Below are 22,801 nucleotides of genomic sequence, written 5' to 3' on the forward strand. Positions count from 1 at the left end.
CATATTTAGCGTATTTGCAGATCCGTTTTACACTTGCAAATGTATTTGTGAGTTTGCAAATCTTTTAAATGCATTTGTGGATGTTGTTTTACATTTACAAATCACATATTTACACACAAATTATTTTTATGTTCACACAAATAATTATGAGACATATCTATGCCCATAGAATTCAAATTAAAAAAATAAAGTGAACTTATTGGTTGCTCACCCTGCAGTCCACACGAATCCTAATACATAGGATTTTATGAAAATATTTTTAAATAAATCAAATGTTATGCAATATATGTATTACTTGTTGGGCTTTCACATCTATCACTGTGTATATCATAGGGATGTAACGATACACCGAATATCGCGGTAAATAAACGTCTCAATACCGTCGTGAGACTGACAAAATCTACCTTGATTTAAAAAAAAAATTAATTAAAAAAATATATATTATTTTTTTTAAACACTTTTTTTCGTTTTAAACCTTTATTTAACCAGGTGGTCCCATTGAGATCATCAATCTCTTTTTCAAGAGAGACCTGTCCAACATGGACATCGTATTTACAGGGCTACATTTACACACCTAAAGACATTGACAAGTACCAACAGTATATTTATATCTCGCCCTGTCAATAAGCCTCACCTTCTTGGCAAAAACTGTATTGTTTTTGAAGTGGTGGAGAGACAATGCACAGTTTGACCCACAGCTGTCACCCATGGCCAAAGCATATCTCTCCGTCCCACTGAGGTGGCGTTAGACTTTTTCGATGTCCGTCATTTTGACAGACAGGATCGTAAAATGTCCGTCATTATCCCTTATTACCCGTCGGGTCTGAACTGTTCACAAGAGAGCACGCTCGTGAACTGTCAACGGGGGGGGGGGGGGCGGTGTTATGCCGTGTGTGTATGCACCTCGCGGGAGCGCACACAGCGTAAAGCAAAACCTCCCAGACATGTGTTGATCTGTACGGCAAAGTACGGTTTGGAAACTATATAATTTCCTTTTGGAGGGCATGCATAACACCAGAGCCTCGCTGCGGGGAAACGTTGGCGCTGTTCCGAGTTTGTTCTAATCTGTCAAAATGACAGACTGCTTTCAGATTTTTCCGTCATTGTTAAATAAAATATTCGGTTAACGCGACCACTGCTGTCCCAGCAACATCAGTACCAAGCGAGAGAGTTTTTTCCAGAGCAGGGGATTTTGTAAATGCCCAAACATCCCAGCTTATAAATACCTGGAAATGTGGACATTCTCATATTCCTAAAAACCTGTCTGATGATGCTGAGTGAGTGACTTAGTAAGTTTGAGTAGAGTTACTTGAAAAACTAAAGTGAAACTTGATTTATTTGATTGCAGGGTCTGATTATTAAATGTCCTTGTTTATTTGTGAGATGCAGTGGCTCAAAGAAAATGCCTACTTTGTTTGGTAGTACTATAAGTACAAAAACACTGGTTTTCTTGTTCCAGTCTGTTACTGTTACTTTGTTTGTGACACTTTAAAATACTGCTATCCTACTAACATGCTGTACAAATCAGATTTATTATTTAATAAAGAAACATTTTCCGAGTAAAAAATGTTTTTATTGAAAAAAATATATAAATTATTATTCAATATCGCGATAAATACCGTACCGTGGACTTGTTATCGCGATATTATCGTACCGTGAGTTTTTGGTATCGTTACATCCCTAGTATATCACCATTCAAACATGTTTTAAAAAAGTTTAAGAAACCCCACACAGCTCAGTAAACACTGAAATGTTGAATTTATTTGATCATTTCAGTAAAAAAGTAACGTTCATATTTCTCCTTTTGATTATCATAGTGTTGAACGTTCAAAACACAGCACTTTGGCAAGTTACGGCATAAGTTGTAAAATGCTGAATAAGCACAGTAACTTTCATGATACGCATTTCTCGGTCTCGATTGGTTGTTTCCGTGAACGGCAGAATGTTGTGTCATGGTAAATGTTGCGGCTGCAAAGTATTGTGGGACAGCATTTTTGTATTGTTATAAAGGAAGTTTTCGAAGCTCCTTACCTATCCTCTAGAGCAGCGGTTTTCAAAGTGTGAGGCGCGCCTCCCCTGGGGGACGCCAGAGAGCTTCAGGGGAGGCGCAGCGCAGACCCGGCGCCAGAACAAATCTAAAGGGAGGGCATATGATTTTCATGGGAGGGCACACAAAACCGCTGCGGGCCTGCGGCACAACATATATCAAACAGCAAGGCCAACAGCATTGCGCAAAGACGCACACTTATCGCAAATACATACACAAATAAAGGGCAACATAGAAACCACTTTTGAAACATTGTGTGCGTGGCAGCACACACACTGGTAAATCACGAGCAAGGCACACTGGTTAAGGATGGCAGCTTCCTCATCGCTGCACTCGGAGAGAAATAGTAGAGACGGAGACGATGAGCTGTTTAGCCGCCTTGGGCATGGTTTATGTTCCTATGCACTGCACTCGGACATGTGGAGTGAATCGTGGTCACCTCTGAGAGGGAGTTGGTTGACAGCTAAAAAAGCTATAATATCAACGACAGCTGACACGTAATAACGGTTCCGTGCCAGCTGATCTGCACCAAAGTACTCATTTCCTTATTTGTTTCCTCGCGTATCTGTCTCTCTCTCCACAAACTCTCACATGAAATGTGTTCTTTTGATGCGGCATGCATTAGCAGTCCTTTATCAGTCTGTAATGCGTGTTTCCAGTCGCAAAAACCTTTGACAGTAAAAGCCGCATCAGATGAAGATGTACTTTAAACTGTCTACAGGGGAAACAAAAGGCTGCGTCTGCTTTTAACGGATATTCAAGCGATGGTCTGTTGTTGTACCATGCAGCGGCAAAAGTGCGCTTCTTTCCTGAAAACAATCTCCCTGGATAACGATCCAGTTTCACCTGGTTGGGTTTATTAACCCCAAGATCATCTGGGGCTGTTGGTCTTTGAGCGGTTGCTGGCCCAATAGTACCTGTTGATGTGCTACAAGGTAGCGTCTGTAGTGGAGGCACCGGCACGGAGCAGGAGGAGGATGCTGGCGGGTGTGGTACGGGGTGTGGCAACGCAGGTGGTGATGGTAGGGGCACAAGGAGCTGTGCCTCGGAGGACAGCGTTGGGGGCGGCCGCCTTGATGAGTCAAGGCTTGGGCTCGCTAACTCAGCCCCGGGGTTTGCCGAGGTCAAGCTTGTGACATTAAGGCGTGCTGCTGCAATGGCAGGTGCAGGGTCGCCAGCAGCTGCATCGGCTGCAGTTCTTTCATCGCTATTTTGTTTTAATAAATCCTTAGACCTTTTAAGACAATTTCTTGTCTGTAATTTCTTTGTAATTCAAACAGAAATGGGAGTCTACTGAATGCACAATAAACAAATCCAGAATAGGCTGCAGAGTGTGACGCTGTGATTGGTCTAAATGTGGACGAATCACAAATCACAACAGACATATTAATTTATTTTAGGTAGCCTGCGATTTTTTTTTTAGTTACTATCTGACATCACATACATCGTAGCATAACAGTTCACCGCCGGGCATGCGCAGCGGGAGAAAAAAACAACGAGAAACAGTGAAATCTAGCTAGTTAACTTCAGCTAACTTTATGCGAGCGGCAACATGGATCGATTTTTAGTGAAGTTGCCTAAAGTGAGAGAGGAGACAGCGTCTGGCAGAAAACGGAGGAAGTATGACCACGATTATTTGAAGCTAGGATTTTCATGGACCGGTCATGCAGGCGGACTGGCCATCTGTGTGTTTTGGAGAATCACAGAACGGCCGGCCGTCAGCGGGTCGTTGACGGCCGGCCGGCACCGCCCTTTATTTTAATAATACTTACTTTGATCAAAAGCAAGTACCGGTCAAGGCTGCAGCCAGAGGATGATCTGCGTTGCTTCCTGTCTATATTGCATCCCCGCATCATCCGCCTGTGCGCATCAAAGACGCAGACTCATCGTTCCCACTAAAGTAGGGCTGAGTGAAATAAGGAGTGTTAGAGATTTGGAGGGATAACTGGTCCGCTTTTCAAATCTCCGCGCGTTCCTATGAAGCTGGTTATAATACAGGAAGGAATCCATATCTACAAAGTAACCGTTAACAATAATCTACTTTAATGGCAATATGACAATGCAATACAATCATTACAATACAACATGATATATTAGTTATATTGTAATGCTTAAGGAGTAATACCGGCTTACTCCTGCCCTGGTTCGCATACTGCAGAGCTACTTTCACCCGAGGGCAGCATGTGAAGAAGAGGCCGAACGCCAGGGATCCACCGGAGATATACCAGAGTAAGAAGGAGGGGTTTGGTGTTAGGTCAGCTGGTCATCTTTTCAGGTCATCTCATTGGGAGACGCAACGCAGCAGGAAACGCAGCAGGAAACCAAACAGGCTCACTTTACAACAAAAGGTCTCAAGGCCTGCATACCTACACCTCCCCCACAGAGCCATAAAACCCTGTTTACTCCAACCAGCCCAGAATGTTTATAGCCATTTGTAGTCCTTACATTTATGAAAGGATAAAACAGAGAAATCAATATAAAACACAAACACAGGTATTGTTTGAACAGTATTCACTTAACTGCTACTGTTGATAAGCACCAGAGAAACCCAAGGGACCTCTCTTAACATCACAAACCACTGTAGCTCGTTCTAAGTTGAATCCAAATCAGGACATGCTCTCACCTTCCCCCATCTTCCTTTGTCCTCAAAAACACATGTCAACAGGCCCAAATCCAGCTCACAGTTTTACCCAAATTATTCCCATTTTAAGCTTATCCATAGTTTGCTAACATGAATAAATACAAATATAACTCTACAGGAGGCAAAGTTGACGTTCAGTGTGTTGCCGGGAGCATATAAGGATTTATCCATGATGTTGAAAATGTTAGAAATGTTTAAAAAAAAAGTTACAAATATAAAGATAAAAAGGTTTAAAAGTTGTTGTTTAATGTGACGCTCCTCAGCCAATCAAATCGGTGCAGTCAGTGAGTCAGCAGGATAGATTCAAACACACACACAGAGACGAGACAAGACGAGAGAAACAGTCGGAGTCATTTCAAATGGCGTGCTCAAAAAAGAGAAAGGTAGACAGCGAAAACAGAACATTTAATGACATGTCCTCTCACTGGACCTCTTTGAAATGCAATTGAATAGCCCTGCATTATAGCAACAACAATAATAATAACAATAATAATTGGGAGTGGGAGTGGGGGCGCGGCTGTTCTCATGTTCTCTGAGGGGAGGCTGACCTTCCCACACTTTGAAAACCCCTGATCTAGAGAATCAAATCATCATGGCTGCCACTGAGGTAGTTCCAGGTCATTTCACTCCATCAGGAACCTTCCCAAGCTAAACTGATCATTTGACCGCAACCCGTGATAGTAAATGACCGTCATCATGAAGAGGGTTAGTTCTGATTTTTGGAAGTAGGGTTTTTCCAGGTACTTGTTATAGTACGTTTATTGCCTATATGGTGGTCCACACGCCCCTAGTTTTGAGAGGCACTCGGAGTAAAATCTATTTGATCCACCTGGAAAAAAGGTATAAGAGTTCACAATATCAACACCACTTAACCTTTCCATCAGACAACCCTTTAGAACAAGGAACTATACCTGTTTATCATTTCAAACTCTCCAATTGATTTTTTTATCGAAAATAGTAATTTTGTAGAACAGGGGAGTGTTATTGTGTGACTCGGGTGTTTTAAAGGGTGAGTAAGGTTTCATAAAAGTCCCTCAATAACACAAGCAGTCTGTTTGAAGCTGTGGTGGACCAGTAACCGCCTTGTTCTGAGGGGAAAAGTGACTGAAAAGTGACTGAAAAGTGACTGTCAATGGAGTCTGGTAGCTTTGAACATAGCACAGTTAGTGGCTGTCTTGTGAAAATGCTCTAGAAATAGTGTACTCTTAATCAGATTTTTTATTTTTATTTTGAGGGCCCTTTCTTTTACGTGGCTAAAATAAGTTTTGCTACTGCTCCAGGTCCCAGCAGTGCATTGCTTTGCATCTGAGCTGCTACTCTCCAAACCACTGGCTGGGAACTAGTACCTCACACAGTCCCTCTCCATCTGAACCATCCCTGTAATATTTAGCAATCTTTTATCTGTTCCTGTATTCTCGTCCTCCTCTCCCTCAGGATCGTGTCTACCCTGATCTGCAGCGTCTGCTGGGCCAGCAGGGCGGCAGGGGGGGGGTGGGGAGGGACGTCCAGTGGGAGCAGATCCTGTCCAGAGCGGCCTGCCTCCGAGACATCTGCAGAGAGAGGTCAAACACACACTCACTCTCTCACACACACACACACACACACACACACACACACACACACACACACACACACACACACACACACACACACTCTGGACGTGGCCTTAGGCTGGAGTTCAGAAGATGTTTTACTTAAATAAAGTTGCGATATTAAATTGAAAATTACTCTGTAATAAGTAAAAGTCCTGTATCCGAAAAGTATCGGCTTCAACTTAAAGTTCTCATTATGTCTAAAGGCCCATATGTCATATTTAATTATATATATATATATATATGACATTATCAGATTCTTAAAATTGTTGCATCAAGCATTATTTTACTGTTGCACAGAAACAATGTTTTAACTGTAATGTATAATTTCATTGTTTTGTAACTTAAACTGTTAGTCCAGTAGTTTCAGAGATGCATTGTGTAAAAGTGTATCATGTGTTTTTTAATGCAAAATCTAAGTATCTAAAGCTGTTTAATAAATGTAGTGGAGTAAAAAATACATTATCTCCCTTTTAAATGTGCTGGAGTAAAAGTATTAGGTAGGATTTTATGTAAATAAGTACTTCAAAATTGTACTTGATTACAGTACTTGAGTAAATGTTCTTTGTTCCCTTTCACCACTGGTGGAGTTGAATGAATACAATAGGGACATTTGTATGGTAACCTAATATATATCATCTCTGGGCTCTCGGAGGATTGTCATACATTTAACATTATTGCCAACGTGCAATAATGTTAAATGTAAAAACAAGGACTACGACAGCACTGCTGTGCAATATGTACCTAGTTACATTTATAATTATTACTGGCTGTCTTCTTAGCAATGTTTAATACTGTAACAAGAACTCTGCGCAGTATATCATGTTACCTCTGTTTACTCCACTACATTCTTTGTGTTACACTTAATTTATTTGTATAAATACTGCTACTACTTTTCTACCCAAATGTGGACTTGGAATAATGTGTATTTTCAATACTATGTGCATGCTTTTTACCGAATAGTGTTTTATTGTTTGTCTCCATCTTCACTTTTGCTGTAACAATGTAGATTTCCCCACCGTGTGTGTGTGTGTGTGTGTGTGTGTGTGTGTGTGTGTGTGTGTGTGTGTGTGTGTGTGTGTGTGTGTGTGTGGTGTGTGTGTGTGTGTGTGTGTGTGTGTGGTGTGTGGGTGTGTGTGTGTGTGTGTGTGTGTGTGTGTGTGTGGTGTGTGTGTGTGTGTGTGTGTGTGTGTGTGTGTGTGTGTGTGTGGTGTGTTGTGTGTGTGTGGTGTGTGTGTGTGTGTGTGTGTGTGTGTGTGTGTGTGTGTGTGTGATGTGTGTGTGTGTGTGTGTGTGTGTGTGTGTGTGTGTGTGTGTGTGTGTGTGTGTGTGTGTGTGTGTGTGTGTGTGTGTGTGTGTGTGTGTGTGTGTGTGTGTGTGTGTTAGGCCTTACCAGCACGGAGGGGACATGCTGGCTGCCATCACGCTGACTCTGCAGCAGTGCACCAGACCAGACATGGCAACCCCCGCTGCTCTCGCCCTACAAGGACTACAGGAGCTGTGCCGGGCAGAGGTCACACACACACCTGTAGTTAATATTTACTGCCTGTACAGTCATGTAGACACTGAGGTTACCTCCCGTCCTGCAGGTGGTGGACATCATCTCGCTGTGGAGGACCCTCGGCCCCCAGCTGAGCTCAGACCCCCGTCCTCAGATGGTCAGAGTGGTCTCTGAGCTCCTGGCTCTGGTTCCCCAGCTCAGCGTCAAGTCAGAGGAATACCAGGTTTCTGATCTCTAAATAACTACTTGATGCAAAAAATATTATTTAGAAATGTCACATATATAAATGTTTCTGCATAATGAATACTTTAACTTTTATATTTAAAGTACATTTAGCTGATTATACTTAACTTTGACTTTGGAATGCAGGACCTTTACTAGAAATGAAGTATTTTGACAATAATATATTTTACTTTTAATTAATATGAATACTTCTTCCACCACATCCTTCACTTTTTAAAATGATAGAACACTTTCCTGGCTGCTATCATTTGCATTCAGATTTTTTCAAATCAGAAAGCTACTGATCTTTTGACTGTACTCTAACATCAACATTTTCTTTTCAGAAATTGAAGGAGGAGGTGGTCAGCTTTCTCTGGAATAATGCTGTGAGCAAGGTCAGTGTCATATCACGGCTGTGTGTGCTGAAACACCTGTCCTATTGTGAAGCTAAAAGGTTGCTAACATATTACAAAAGCAACAACACTGATATAAAATGAAGTGAACATGTTAAGTAAGGCACCTGTTGAACTGACCGCACATTCCTAAAGCTGGATTTATTCAGCTTTTCACTCTGGCTTATATATTTTTAATACAGGATGGTGCACACATGTGTTGTATACATATTATGTATACAGTTTATCCAGCTTTACAGATGTTGCTTTCAGGGCACCAATAGTCTGATAGACTGAGGTTTGATAGACATGTTTAAAAAGCATCTATATTCCCTGCATTGTGCTTGCATTTCAAATGTTCCTGTATGTACAAAGCTTTGATAAAAAACATTGGATGTTTGTTGCTGTCACAGGATCCAGAGGTGGCCAGCTGTGGCTTCAGAGCTTTGGCAGATTTTCCTGAAGAGGCCCACACAGTGAATCTTCTCCCTGAAGCAGTAAGACTCCTGCTGCCCTCTCCGAACACTCTCTTTATTACACTAGATGTTATCAATTTCTTTCCGCACCAAACTTATATTTGTGAAAAAAAAGGTAGTACGGACTTTTATTTGGGATATTATATCTTAAATTCACATTAAATATCTCAAATATGACAAACTGTGAATGCAACTAATATTGAATCAAAAGAAGCGTTAGAATTGTGTAAGGTAAATATTGAAATAAAGGGCCGACCAGCTAACCAATCAGAGCAGACTGGGCCATGGTTTCAGACAGAGGGTGAAAAGAGGTGCTGCAGGACAATAAGAGTATGAGAAGAATAAAGAGCTTTTTGAACACTAAGCATGGAGACCATTTTGAACATTAGAATGACCATAATGGGCCCCTTTAAAAGATCCACAGCTCTTTATCCTAATGGTGGTAGTACGTTTTGCATCTGATATTATGGGATGTTTCGATAACCTGCTTATATCATCATGTTGGTTCTGATGCTTCTGTTGCTCTGCAGGCCAGACCAGCTACAAAGGCCCCTGAAAATGAGGAGGATGAAGAGGTGAAGGAGGAAGAAGAGAAGGACCTCTCTATTCCTGGTCCCTCCTATGTGAAGCTGATGGCTCTCACCCCTGGGTCTGTCCTGCCAGGTACAGAACTGAGCTCAGTGACAGCAGGCAGACAATATCCAGGATTGTTGTGGACATTTCAGAATCAGAATTCCTTCATTTGGAAAATACAGCAAGAGTATAGTGTAGATTAAGTCAAAAAGTGTAGACGTACATATTAGTATAAACAAATATTTAAAGTATGCACACAAACAAATAACAGATAAGTAAACCATGGTTAAACATACTTGACCCTATAGAAATATTGAAGTAGCTGGTGATGGTTTATACAGCACTGGGGTTTACAGATTGTAAATAAATCAAAATAAAATGCACAAGGGTATATTGTACACGGTTGCTAAAAGGGTTGGATATCTGCTACAGTTTGATCGTAGCAGTTCAGTCTGACATATTTTAAAATGTTCTTCTCTGACTCTGATTTTGTTTCTCCCCAGCCTTTGAGATCTTCCTGACCTCGCTGGTGAAGCAGGAGATGAGCCAGATGCCTCGGGGGGTTTACTTCTCTGCCCTGAGGGGGGGCAACCTGCGGTCAGACCAGGGGAAAACAATGGCCGGAGTTCCATCTTTCATGCTTAAAACCTATGAGAAGAACAAGCAGCCTGGGCTGAAGCCCGGCCTGGCAGGTGGGCAGAACCTTCCTGTTTGATGCTTTCTATTCTACTGGTATTTTATTGTGTCAATACCCTACATATTTGACAAAGGTATGATGTTCGGATCAGACAGACTGTCAGAGATCCTTCCTTTAAAGATAAATGTCGTTGCTACAGCGCCACCAAAGTGTCATTTATTCACATGTCAACCAAATGTGGTGCAATGACACAAAGTTCAGGAGATTTGTGACCTTTGATTCTGGAATATAAGCCCTGCCAAAAGCGCTTGAACAAATGTTGACGGCTTAGCTGAAGTAAAACTGTAGGAACAAAAATCTAAAACTCTTTTCTGGCTTGGTCTAGAGATGTCGGTCTAGCCTTATCAACTCTATACATTGATCCTATGTTGCTGTGTTTACAGCTTGTTGTGGTTCAACTCTGGCTCCAGCTGTTAAAACAAATCTATTACGGTTGACATTTGTATGCTTCTTCCTGCCTTACGCGCTCACAGATTAGTGTGTTTGTGTTTATCCGTCTGTGTGTGTGTTGTTAGTGAAAATTATATTTATGTCTTACCCAGCGTTGTAACCCCATTTTTATTTCTGTTCTTTGTCACTTTAATGACCTTTTGAACATTTCCTAATGATTTTAACGTTTTTGTGAAGCACCCTTAACTGCCTGGTTTGTTGACCTGTGCTACAACCCTTCTTGCAGCCGGGCTGTTGCTAAGCTACGAGCTGCCGGTGCAGACGGACCGTGAGGGCAGAGCCATGGATCGCTTCCTGGTCAGCCGCAGCCGCAGCTACCAGCTGACCCTGGCAGCCCTGATCCATGAAGTACGTCTGCATCCTGCCCTCCCACTCCTCCTCATGTTAACCAATTACATTCTTCACACAGTTAAAACTCCTGCTGGTGGTTTCCGCAGGTGAACATCCAGCCGTCTGAGTGGCACCGGGCCCTCCTGCTGCCCCAGGCCTGGAGGGGCTTCATGAGCCGGGCCTTCCACGCCGCCCTGCAGGTTGGTGACATCATATTTCTAGAAGGATTGGTCAATACTCCATTACAGTTTACACCACAGGCCATAAGACTGTTCAACTCCTGAGCTCTGTGAAGTGCCTTCATAACTCCATTGGTCTGTTTGCATCTCACAAATGTATTTATTAAAACTGTGGGTTTTCTCTGGAAGTTTTTCCTTGTACGATGTGAGGGTCTAAGGACAGAGGGTCTAAGGACAGAGGGTGTCGTTTTGTCATACTGATATTCTGTACAAACTGTGAAGTCCACTGAGACAAATGTAACATTTGTGATATTGGGCTATAAATACACATTGATTGATTGATTGATTGATTCCTACAAGTAGTCATTTATTTCACTCTACAGTATTTCATTTTACATTATTTTCTTTATCTTATTCTATTTTAAATGACTCCTACATTTCAATTCAATTCAATTCAAAACCTTTATTTATACAGATAAAACCCATTGAGATCATAGACCTCTTTTACAATGGTGACCTGCTTCAATTAGTTCCAAACATTAATACAAACATGACAGAAAACAATGGACATTATATGATACTACAGTTTGTATACTAGTAGCATTTACAGACACCAATATGTTCTGATTGTATAGCGTCTATCCTAGCTTTAAAAACATGAAATGGAATCAAACTGCTTAGCTTCCATTCCTTTTGTAGACTGTTCCATGCTAGCGGCGCTGCGCATCTAAAAGCTGTATTTCCTAATACAGTCCTAGCAGTTGGCACATGTAATACAACCACAGCTTTAGATCTCAGGCAGTAGCCATTTACAATACGCTGTGAGATCAGGGAACAGATGTAAGACGGAAGTTTCCCTAACATTGCTTTATAAATAAAAAGATACCAGTGATTTAGCCGCCGTACAGTAAGTGAAAGCAACCCTGCCCTTGTATACAGGGTACAATGATGAGTCAAAGTCTTACAGTCTGTCACAAACCTTAGTGCACTATGATAGGCGGCATCTATCTTGGTGAGGTAATTGGCCGGCGCATTCATATAAAATAGATAACCATAGTCCAGCACAGGTAAAAAGGTCACAGAGACTAGCCTTTTCCTGGCCTCAAGAGAGAAACAGGACTTGTTCCTGTAGAAGAAACCTAGCCTAACCCTCAGCTTTTTAAGCAGGTTATTTACATGCAGTTTAAAAGAAAGACAGTCATCAAGCCAGATACCAAGGTATTTGTAAGAGGTTACCACTTCAAGTTTTTTTCCTTGCATGGTTACAATATCTAAAACAGGCTCTGGTGACTTTTTAGCTTTTGAAAAGAGCATTAACTTGGTTTTATCCACATTTAAAAGAAGCTTAAGCGCTGAGAGCTGAGTCTGAACAGTGTTAAAAACAGTCTGTAATTTAACAACAGCCTCCTTAACTGAGGTACCTGCACAATACATCACAGTATCATCCGCATACAAATGTAAGGTAGCTTCCTCCACATTATCACCCAAGCTATTAATATAAATGGAGAATAAAAGTGGACCTAGAACAGAACCCTGAGGTACACCATTAGAAATGCTCAACCACTCAGAAGTGAGCCCATCAAAGTGAACACATTGGGACCTTTCAGAGAGGTAGTTCACAAACCACCCCACTGCATGGCTGGATATGCCAATACTGAGTAGCCTCTGTTTTAAAATGCGATGATCAACGGTATCAAACGCTTTAGAGAGATCAATAAATAGAGCTGCACAACTCTGCTTATTATCTAAAAAACTAGTGATGTCATTTACAACTTTCATTGTGGCAGTGATGGTGCTATGTTTTTTCCTGAAGCCTGACTGATGTTTCGACAGGATATCATTTATACATAAAAAGTCCTTTACTTGCTCACTCACTAGTCGTTCAAGCACTTTAGCCAGAACTGACAATTTCGAGATTGGCCTATAGTTATTTAAAATAGTTGCCTCCCCTCCTTTCAGTAAAGGCAAGACATAAGCAGACTTCCATACTTTAGGAATTGTATTTGTGCTGAGGGAGAGGTTAAAAAGAGAAGTAAGCGGTGGAGCAATCAAATCTACAGCTATCTTTAAAAAGAAAGGTTCTAGGTTGTCCGGGCCAGCCGGTTTCCTAGGATCTAACTTGGATAAAATATCATGGACAACATCGACAGTTAAAGGAGTAAAACTGAAAGGGTTTTCCAGACCACATTGTTCAAGGATTGGAGCGTTCACAGAAGCAGAAGCACAGTCAGTGACAGAATCAAACAGCGAACCACAAGACACAAAATGCTTATTAAAACAATTGAGCATAGTAGCCCTGTCTGATATAATGCCAGATTCTGTGGTAAGGCATGGAGGTAGCTCATTTGGAATATCACCAGTGGAAATCGATTTTATGGCTTTCCAAAATGTCCTAGGATTATTCAGGTTTTCTGTGGTAACTGACAAATAGAACTTTGATTTAGCACTTTTTATTTGTGATGTGAAGCTATTTCTTAGCTGCCTAAAGCGTAGCCATTCTACCGCTGAGCCTGATTTCCTAGCCTTAGCCCAGGCATTGTTTCTCTCATGAAGGAGACTAGACAGTTCAGCGGAAAACCAGGGATTGTCTCGACCCTTCACTCTGAATTTACGCAGAGGTGCATGTTTATCTATAATTTTCATAAAACCAAGATACAAATAAGACCATGCAGTCCGCACACAGATTGATCTTACCCCAATCAAAATCAAACAGATCGTGTAAAAAACCCTGCTCCACAAAGTGTTTTTTATCTCTCCTTGTGATAATGCGTGGTTTCACTTTTTGGATCTTAGTGTCCCTAATTGTGGCAACAACACAGTGGTCACTCACATCATTAGCAAATACTCCCACAGATGAGTATTTATGTGGCACATTTGTTAAAATGAGATCAATTAAGGAGGATTTATTTGGGGACTTAATGTTTGGGCGAGTAGGACTATCTACAATCTGAGTAATGTTCAAAGAGGTACACAGGTTTTTAAAGTCCTCTGACACAGAAGTTAACCAGTCCCAATTAAAATCACCAAGCAGCACTATTTCCTTGTAGGAAAGTTGAGATAACAGTTTTGCCAGTGAAGATAAGGAGTCCTTGACAGCTGAGGGGGGTCTGTAGCAACCCACCACCATGACCTGTTGACCCTTTGTGACTTCGACATTCACAGCTAAAAATTCCAGTTGTTTACTAACCGATTTGGAAACCATATTTGTTACACAAAACTTATTTCTCACATAAATGGCAACGCCACCACCTTTTTTAGGACGGTCATTTAGCTTATTCTATTAAGCTTAGTTGGGGGTTCGGTGCCTTGCTCAAGAGCACCTCTGCAGTTCAGGAGATAACCTGGCACCTATCCAGGTACCGCTCACAGGTAGTTCCCATACCCGGAGGGGAACCCGGGCCGTTCCTAACCACTATGGGAGCGATAAGATTCTGCATTTGACCAATGCTAGTATTAGCAGTGGGTACTCATTATGCACAGGGACTTAAAAGTAGTGTAGGGGGCGGCAGGGACACCTCTTTATTAAAAAAACTCTGTTTTTCATCACATCTGTTTTACATGGGGATCTGTTACTTTTCTTTAGGGGGTATTTTGAAAAGATTTGCTGCCATCATGTTGTCCCTTTTTAAAATACAAGACCATTTCAATCCCAACTCTATGTTTGTCTTGTCTGAGTTTAACTGAATTCCCTGCATGGCTTTACTTTGTGTTGTGTTCAGGGTCGACGTGCTGATTTGGGGATGCAGCAGAAGCAAGGCAAAGAAGACCCCCAGGAGATCCAGTACAAACAGCACTGTGCCTGGCTGTGGTGAGAATACACACACACACACACACACACACACACACACACACACACACACACACACACACACACACACACACACCCATCAAAAGGAGCCCACAGTGAAGTCACTAGAGGCTTCTCAATTGTTAAATTTCCCCTCCTCGACTCCTCGGCCCTCCGGTAGTGACCCGGAAAAGGATTTCAGCGCGCCATTTTGAAGGACATCTAATTTCTCTAAATGCACATCGAGTGTCGAGGAGGCTCTCTGGAGGAGCTCTAACCGAGGAGACACTGATGGGTCCTCCACGGATGCATTTCCGGGAACGGTGGAGGCATTACGCACGGCCGGACTTATCTTAGACAATGATAGCTCTCCATGCATCCCCTGGATATTATTTTATTAACTGCTTTCATCGTGACGCGATGTTTACACTGAGAACAGCTGTGAGGTCCGTGCAGAAAGCAGAGCAGTGTGTATAATATATATCACGCAGTGTAACAGGCCTACATTACTCTCTGTATTTGTATGCTGTAGTTTAGTAGATATCTACAAACAAAGAGTCGATATTTTTCTAAGACCATTTAGTGCTTCACATAATAAAATACACAACGGCTGTAGCCTGATATATATATGTGTGTGTGTGTGTGTGTGTGTGTGTGTGTGTGTGTGTGTGTGTGTGTGTGTGTGTGTGTGTGTGTGTGTGTGTGTGTGTGTGTGTGTGTGTGTGTGTGTGTGTGTGTGTGTGTGTGTGTGTGTGGTGTGTGTGTGTGTGTGTGTGTGTGTGTGTGTGTGTGTGTGTGTGTGTGTGTGTGTGTGTGTGTGTGTGTGTGTGTGTGTGTGTGTGTGTGTGTGTGTGTGTGTGTGTGTGTGTGTGTGTGTGTGTGTGTGTGTGTGTGTGGTGTGTGTGTGTGTGTGTGTGTGTGTGTGTGTGTGTGTGTGTGTGTGTGTTGTACAGTGCGTAGATGCAGCGGACAGACGGGTCTCAGTTGGTTTGGTGTCCTCTGCTTAGGGCTGGGCGATTTTTTCGGTTTTAACGATTAATTTGCATTTTTACTTTCCTACGGTTTGTGAAATGGCTGAACCGAAAAATCGCGATTTAAAAACATTTCTAGACTCCGCAGATTTGTTTTGCTTTAAGGGACTCCGTAGTAGCTTACTCTCACTTTCCAGAACGCGCACAAAACTCAGCCACATTGCCTGTGACTACCCGATCTGCAGCTCTGTGTACACATATATCACTTAAATTATTCAATACATCCTTTGTACTGAAGTATTCAAGAGTAAATAAAGTAAATAAAGTGTAATATAAATGATTTGCTGTGGCCAATTGTTTTCATTGCATTTACAGACCCGTGTAAATCTCTGATACCACCCAATGAATGCATTGACTTGCTTGTAGAACCACGCTACACAAAACAGATAGCAACACCTATACAAACTATTTTAAAAAAAGGGGCTATTGTATCGACCTATATAAAGTATATAAATATTTTTTTCAAAATACCAAAAAGATCCTGCATTTTAGCCATGCCTCATTTCGCTCCATTTGCTTTTTCCAGCGCTGTTTTTGCAGGGGCTGATTCTGTGAGCTGCAGCTGACCACGCCCCCCTGCAAGAGAGGGGAGCGTGCTCTGAGATCAGCTGCTGGGCGGTCTGTAGAGGGGGAGGAAAAGAGATCTCCATCCTCCGTGTTTTATTCTTATAGAAGTAAGAAGAGAAGTAATGGGGCAGAAACCCTCCTTTTTACGCAGCGGTCCAGACATAGACATCAAACGGCGACACATATTCAGTTGGCAGTTACTTTGGCATTAGGGCAGGGATATCTAGATACTTCTCAAGGTCTGACATCATGAAGTGTGCTACTTTTAAAGCAAGCAACGATGTTTTCAAATCTGTAATCAAAAAGCTCCTCAAAAACACTATCGAAGCAGTTCCTGCCGTTGCTACGTTAGTTCAAACAGTAACAACGGACTACTTTTCTTAGCGGATGCTTGTCAATTTAAATCAATACATAAAACTATTTTTTAAGTCAATAAAATCATTTTCTAAATCCATAAAAGCATTTCAATTAATATTGGGAGTCATGTCGTTACTTTGTTGAGAATGTGGCCATGTGTAATAAGCGGGATGATGTGCACATTGCATAATGTGCCTTCATGCCGATCTAGATCCCTCCGCAAAAAAAACAAAAAAACGGCTCGTTCGCGGGCGAGAGCCGGCTCCCGTCGTTCACTTAAAAGAGCCTTGGTCTGGTTTGTTTAGAAAAAAACAGAAAAAAAATCGAGGTTTAAATCGAAAATTGTCCATTAGTTAGAAAAAATCGCGATTTTATTTTTAGGCCAAATCGCCCAGCCCTGCCTCTGCTTACTTTTAATACTTGTAAATACAACTTTTGGCCCGTAATTTCAATTCCCCATTTCAGCGACCAGAGAGAGGGGTGGGGGGGGGGGATATATCCAGTCTCTGATTGTGTTACGTTATTATGAGAGTGCTCTCATACTTGTTTGATTCTGAAATTGTATATATGTATATACATATATATGTGTGTCCGAATCTGTAGCCTGTTATTGTCTCATTATACCGCACGGTGAATGAATCAAAGTAAATATATAAGTGGTCATGAACACATCTGTCCATCAGACAGAGGGCTGCTGTGCCTCCTGTCATCATTAATGGACGTCTCTTTAAAATGAGAGGAGAGGAGTTCTCATTTCTCTAACCGCCTGCTGCTTCCCCTCCTCTCTCCTCGGTTCTCCTCCTCGACTCCTCCGCTCGCATCTCCTGTGGGCGGCACTAAGACACGAGGATAGGAGTCGAGGAGGGGAGTTAGAGAAATGAAAAGCCTCTATTGTTTGTAAATCAAAGTAGAGAACACCCTCACCTTGTGTGTCTGGCTGCTCCAGGGCTCTTTGTTCAGAAGCAGAGCCAGGCTGTGGGGCATTCCCAGCATGCACTGCGGCAGGGTGTGGTCAGTGGAGGACTCCTCACCGTACAGACCGTGTTGTAGGGTTTAACCCTAACCATGTATACATCACTTCAGGGGACATTACATTGACTTACATGCATTTCCTGGAGACTTATCCTAACCTTAACCATAACCAACACATGCCTAACCCTTACCCTTAACCTTGCCCTTACCCTAACCCTAACCAAGTCTTCACCCTAAAATTAATGATTCCCCTCATGGGGACCTCCATTTTGTCCCCATAAGGGAGGCGAGTCCCCACACGTGACTATGTAAACAGATGTAGGTCCCCACAAGTATAGTAATGCTAGGACACACACACGCACACACACACAAAGTGAACTACTAAAGATGTTAAGTGGTATGATGTAGTAAAGGGCAAAATAAACCAAATGGTGATACTTGTTTTAGTTTTTTTGTGTAATCTTATTCATCTTTTTTTTCTTAACTCAACCTTTTAAGAAAAAGGTTGTGAAATAAGTGAACATCCTTCAGTTTCTCTCAAATGTATCGAAGATCAGAATCAAGTTTATTGCCAGGTACGTTTACACCATAGACTGTATATATAACGGGTTTACACATACAAGGAATTAGCTTTGGTATCTGGTGGTGCGAACATAAACAATCTAAGAAAATAAGTTGCAATAGTAGGTAAACAAATAAATATACAAGGATAATCAAAAAATAAGTATTTTTAAGAAACAATTTAACATGGGATAGGATACTAAAGACAACTATTTACACCAAATTTAAATATAACTATACAAAGAACCTTAAAAGCTAAAAAAACACTTAGAGAACACTTAGGATAAGGAAAATATGACAATATATGGCAAACTACAGTGAACTACATGTATGTAAGATGACCAAACATATAACATTTCTTCAGGACAGGTGGCAGCATTTCTAATTTCATTCCAAATGTTGTATGCACAAGAGGGTATACACAGTTACAAATAAAGATACATCATTATAATGATCAATGTGGGGAAAAAACTGCTTTACTATTAAAGGTTTCTTAATTTACCTTTTTATTGTAGACATTTCATCATCATCATCATCAATCCCATCTCCATGAAAGTATCTGCAATAACAACATATATGTTCTTCTTACCTTACACTATATTTCTGTTATTTTAACATAAAGGCACATTTTCAAACACACAGAGTAAAGAACAAACAGTTTGAATACATGCTGGTGTTCCACATCCTTTCATTAGCAGGAGAGGGTCCTCTCATAATGCACTTCTCTTTTTCTTTCCTCCATCTTTTTCTTCTCAGGGCCAGAGATCAGCTGACAGACGTCATCAAAACTGCTACAAAGTGAGTCCTCACAGAAACATTGTTGAGGGGATCTGAAGGTCACACCTTGATATAAATGTCAGTACTAACTGGTATGTTCTGTGTGTACTTCAGGGACAGTCCGGTGGTTCAGGGAAACTCCATCCTGGCTCTGAGCGGCCTGGCTTCAGTGCTGGCTAAATATGAGAGCAACCTTCCTGCTGACAGTGAAGGCAGCCTCAGGGTGAGAGACCCACTGTTTTACTGTCTGTAGACACAGTGGCAGGAAACGTGTGTGAACCCTTTGGAATTTCCTGCTTTTAGCATGAATTGGTCATTAAATGTGAACTGATATTCATATAAGTCACAAGTATGACACACACTATCTGTTTTATCTAGTAGCACTAGACTTCACCTATGGTTGGCTTGATGAAGGTTCTTTCTGACTGTAGGAGCTAAGTCTAGTACTAAAACTGCCTCTGGTTCTCACACACATTCCCGCTATGGAGGTCAAACCATATCCGCTTTTGGGGTCAAAACTCAACCAATCGCATGACACAACACCCTATGGCACCCGCAGTAAATAACTCACTCTGGTGACAGCTTGTAATAAGACCTTGACAGGTATGGACGAGTCTTAAAAACATGTTCCAAAGTGGGAAAATTATGGTTTTATGGAATTATACTGCACTCATCTGCAAGTAAACTTCATCCTGATGACGGGTTGCCTCTCATCTCAACACTACAAAGGCACACTATTTTAAAGGAAGCAGGATTTCAAGCTCAAACTCTGAACATAACCTGGTCCGGATGCCATGGCCATCCAGCCAGGTTAAAAGAGAGCCACCTTCGCAGTACGGAATACTTGGCTTTAGGCTCGACATACCTCGCTAGCACACTGATCTGGCTTGGTAGTATACTCCCCAGTTCTCTCTTGCTTTCAACCTATAATCCTCTACCCCAGTGGTTCTCAAACTTTTTTCAATAATGTACCCCCTTTGAAACAAATATTCAGCCAAGTACCCCCTGATCGGCGCAAAAACTATTTGTTAGGGGGAAAAGCCTATATAAAGAGGTACAGTACAGTGCTGCACCATCAGTGTCTGATTTATTAAAACAACAACCTTGTAACTGAGAAACACTTAAATGCTACATTTCAAATGTTTACAATCCATCATTAAATTCATAGCAAACCAATTTCAACATCATGCAATAACACTGAGACGACATTAGTTGCATTGAACTGATCTTTTTAATAAATTGTACTTACAATGTAGTGAAACATGGGCTTGAGCTTCACTGAGGATCTTTGTCATTCTGACAGGGAGGCAACCTGCAGTTATTACACTTCGCGTTTTGAAATATGTTTAACTCTGTTCATATAAAACCCACACTGCTCAAACTTCCTTACTTTTCCTAAAATTGGTATATTTATTTATTTATTTTGGGGCGTGGGGAATGAAGAGAAACAAATATATGAGCATGTTATGAGCATGGGATTTTGACCCCTCATATAAACATGCAAAATGCTGCGCTATACTTTGCGGCCACACGCCGTTGCCAAGCAACGCTTATTGTTTAGGTCCTTTGATAAGCAGGCAGTCATATAATTAACTAGAACTAGTTAGATCTGATAGATGTGGACATAAACGCGAGTGAAGTCTAACCGGACGCGAGAGAGAGATCAGAGATCAGATCAGCTGCTGCTGATGGAGAACACGCAGCTCTGCATGATCACAGCTCCGCCGCTGTGACGGACCGGTGAGCGGACCAAAATACACTAAGAGTTAGACCTAACACACTTAGCTAGTTAATCGACTCTGGAACTAGCTAAACTAGTTATAAATATATGTATTCGCTTTGGACAAAAGCGTCAGCTAAATGCAATGTAATGTATTCTTTACTGTCGGGTCACTTATTACAGGTTCAGCGAGCTGCACGAGACTGACGGGCTGTCAGGAGAGGGAGAGGAAAAGAGAGCAACCCGTTTATTGTTCCCATTTTATTATCCAGAATTACTGTATATCTTTGAATAAAGTAGTTAATCTACTATTAGTAGTTTGTTTAAATGCATTAATTATGTTTTCTTTTTTCATTAACATAAAATAAATCTCACGTACCCCCTGCAGTACTCCAACGTACCCCTAGGGGTCCGCGTACCCCCATTTGAGAACCACTGCTCTACCCCACTCAGGGCTGTTTTTATTGTTTTTATTTTGTTGTAAAGCGTCTTTGAGCACTGGGAGTAGCACTGTATACATTTGATGTATTCCTATTGTTACTATTCATTAATATCTCTCCTTCACTGTCTCTCCTCTGTAGGCGGGGCCAGAGTTCGTGCCCACTGCCTCCTGGTTGGCCATGGTGCTGAACACTCTGCTCAGCATCAGCAGCTACCGGCCCTCAGGACAGGTGTTCCCATGGTTCCTGCACGTGAGTCTCAGATACTGTAAATGTATACCAGGTCACAGCAGATAGTCCTTCTGAAGTTTGAATCCAGTGTTCAATCTTACTCTTGATATACCATTGAGGCTTAAAATACAAAACCATTAACATCACCTCTTAATATGTATATTAAATCAATGTAACAACAAGGGTTAGTCATGCTTGATAAGGTGATGTTGGTTGTTGCATCATGACAAAATGAAAAAATACATTTAAGTATTCACATTTTAATTCCTTCAGTTTGTACACATTTAAAATCCCCACATATTGTATATTCATCACATTTCAAATTCACTTTAAAGTGAGTAAACCAGACTATTTTGAACATTAATAATTGTTTTCTTTTTTTCTTTTCAAAAGTAGCCTACTAACTTAAAGGGGACCTATCAAGCAAAATGCACTTTTGTACGTCTTTTATTCATGAATATGTGTCCCCGGTGTGTCAGGGAACTCACCAAGTGTCAGAAAACACGACCCTCTCTCTTTTCCTCCATACCCAAATCTCTAAAAACGGGGCTTTAACAGATCTGATACAGACTGATCCAGATTTGAAAATAGTCTGACGTCAGGAACGAGGAGCTTCGCCTATATGGGCAACTCTCCACCAATCAAGGGAATGAGAGGTTGCCGTGGCATGGTAACAGCATGGTAACAGCATGGTAACAGCATGGTAACAGCATGGTAACAGCATGGTAACAGCATGGTAACAGCATGGTAACTGCATGGTAACAGCATGGTAACAGCATGGTAACCGCATGGTAACCGCATGGTAACAGCATGGTAACAGCATGGTAACAGCATGGTAACAGCATGGTAACAGCATGGTAACCGCATGGTAACAGCATGGTAACAGCATGGTAACAGCATGGTAACAGCATGGTAACAGCATGGTAACATGACGTCGTAACTCGGCCCCTTCCTTTGAAGGGGGCGTGGTCAGCTGCAGCTCATGCAAAGACAGGGTGGAGGAGAGCAAAATGAGGCATGGCTAAAATGCATGATCTGTTTGGTATTTTGAAAAAGAAAACGTATAAATATACCTTATATAGGTATGGCCCTACAATATATTATTCAAATATAGCATGATAGGTCTCCTTTAAATAGTTATGGAAAATAACTGACACATCAATAATATAAAGAATGCCTTGTTGTTGTTCTCTTACTTACAGGCATCATTGTATGCTTTGTCTCTCTGTGAACATCTAGTCCAAATGTTGTCTGATCA

The 22,801-nt window shown here is 41.5% G+C and overlaps 1 protein-coding gene across 1 annotated transcript in view; it reads left to right on the forward strand.

Moving 5' to 3' along the window:
- focad (focadhesin) overlaps nucleotides 1-22,801 on the forward strand; it is a 79,310-nt gene that overhangs the window by 39,933 nt on the left and 16,576 nt on the right. Inside the window, 13 exon segments of the mRNA XM_034236623.1 lie at nucleotides 6,123-6,250; nucleotides 7,667-7,793; nucleotides 7,870-8,004; nucleotides 8,348-8,398; nucleotides 8,809-8,892; nucleotides 9,402-9,534; nucleotides 9,948-10,136; nucleotides 10,818-10,939; nucleotides 11,029-11,121; nucleotides 14,820-14,908; nucleotides 19,132-19,173; nucleotides 19,267-19,375; nucleotides 21,454-21,564. Of these exon segments, the coding sequence (XP_034092514.1) occupies nucleotides 6,123-6,250; nucleotides 7,667-7,793; nucleotides 7,870-8,004; nucleotides 8,348-8,398; nucleotides 8,809-8,892; nucleotides 9,402-9,534; nucleotides 9,948-10,136; nucleotides 10,818-10,939; nucleotides 11,029-11,121; nucleotides 14,820-14,908; nucleotides 19,132-19,173; nucleotides 19,267-19,375; nucleotides 21,454-21,564 (1,413 nt within the window).

The sequence above is a fragment of the Gymnodraco acuticeps genome, unplaced genomic scaffold, assembly GCF_902827175.1.
Source record: "Gymnodraco acuticeps unplaced genomic scaffold, fGymAcu1.1, whole genome shotgun sequence".
Lineage (NCBI taxonomy): Eukaryota > Metazoa > Chordata > Actinopteri > Perciformes > Bathydraconidae > Gymnodraco > Gymnodraco acuticeps.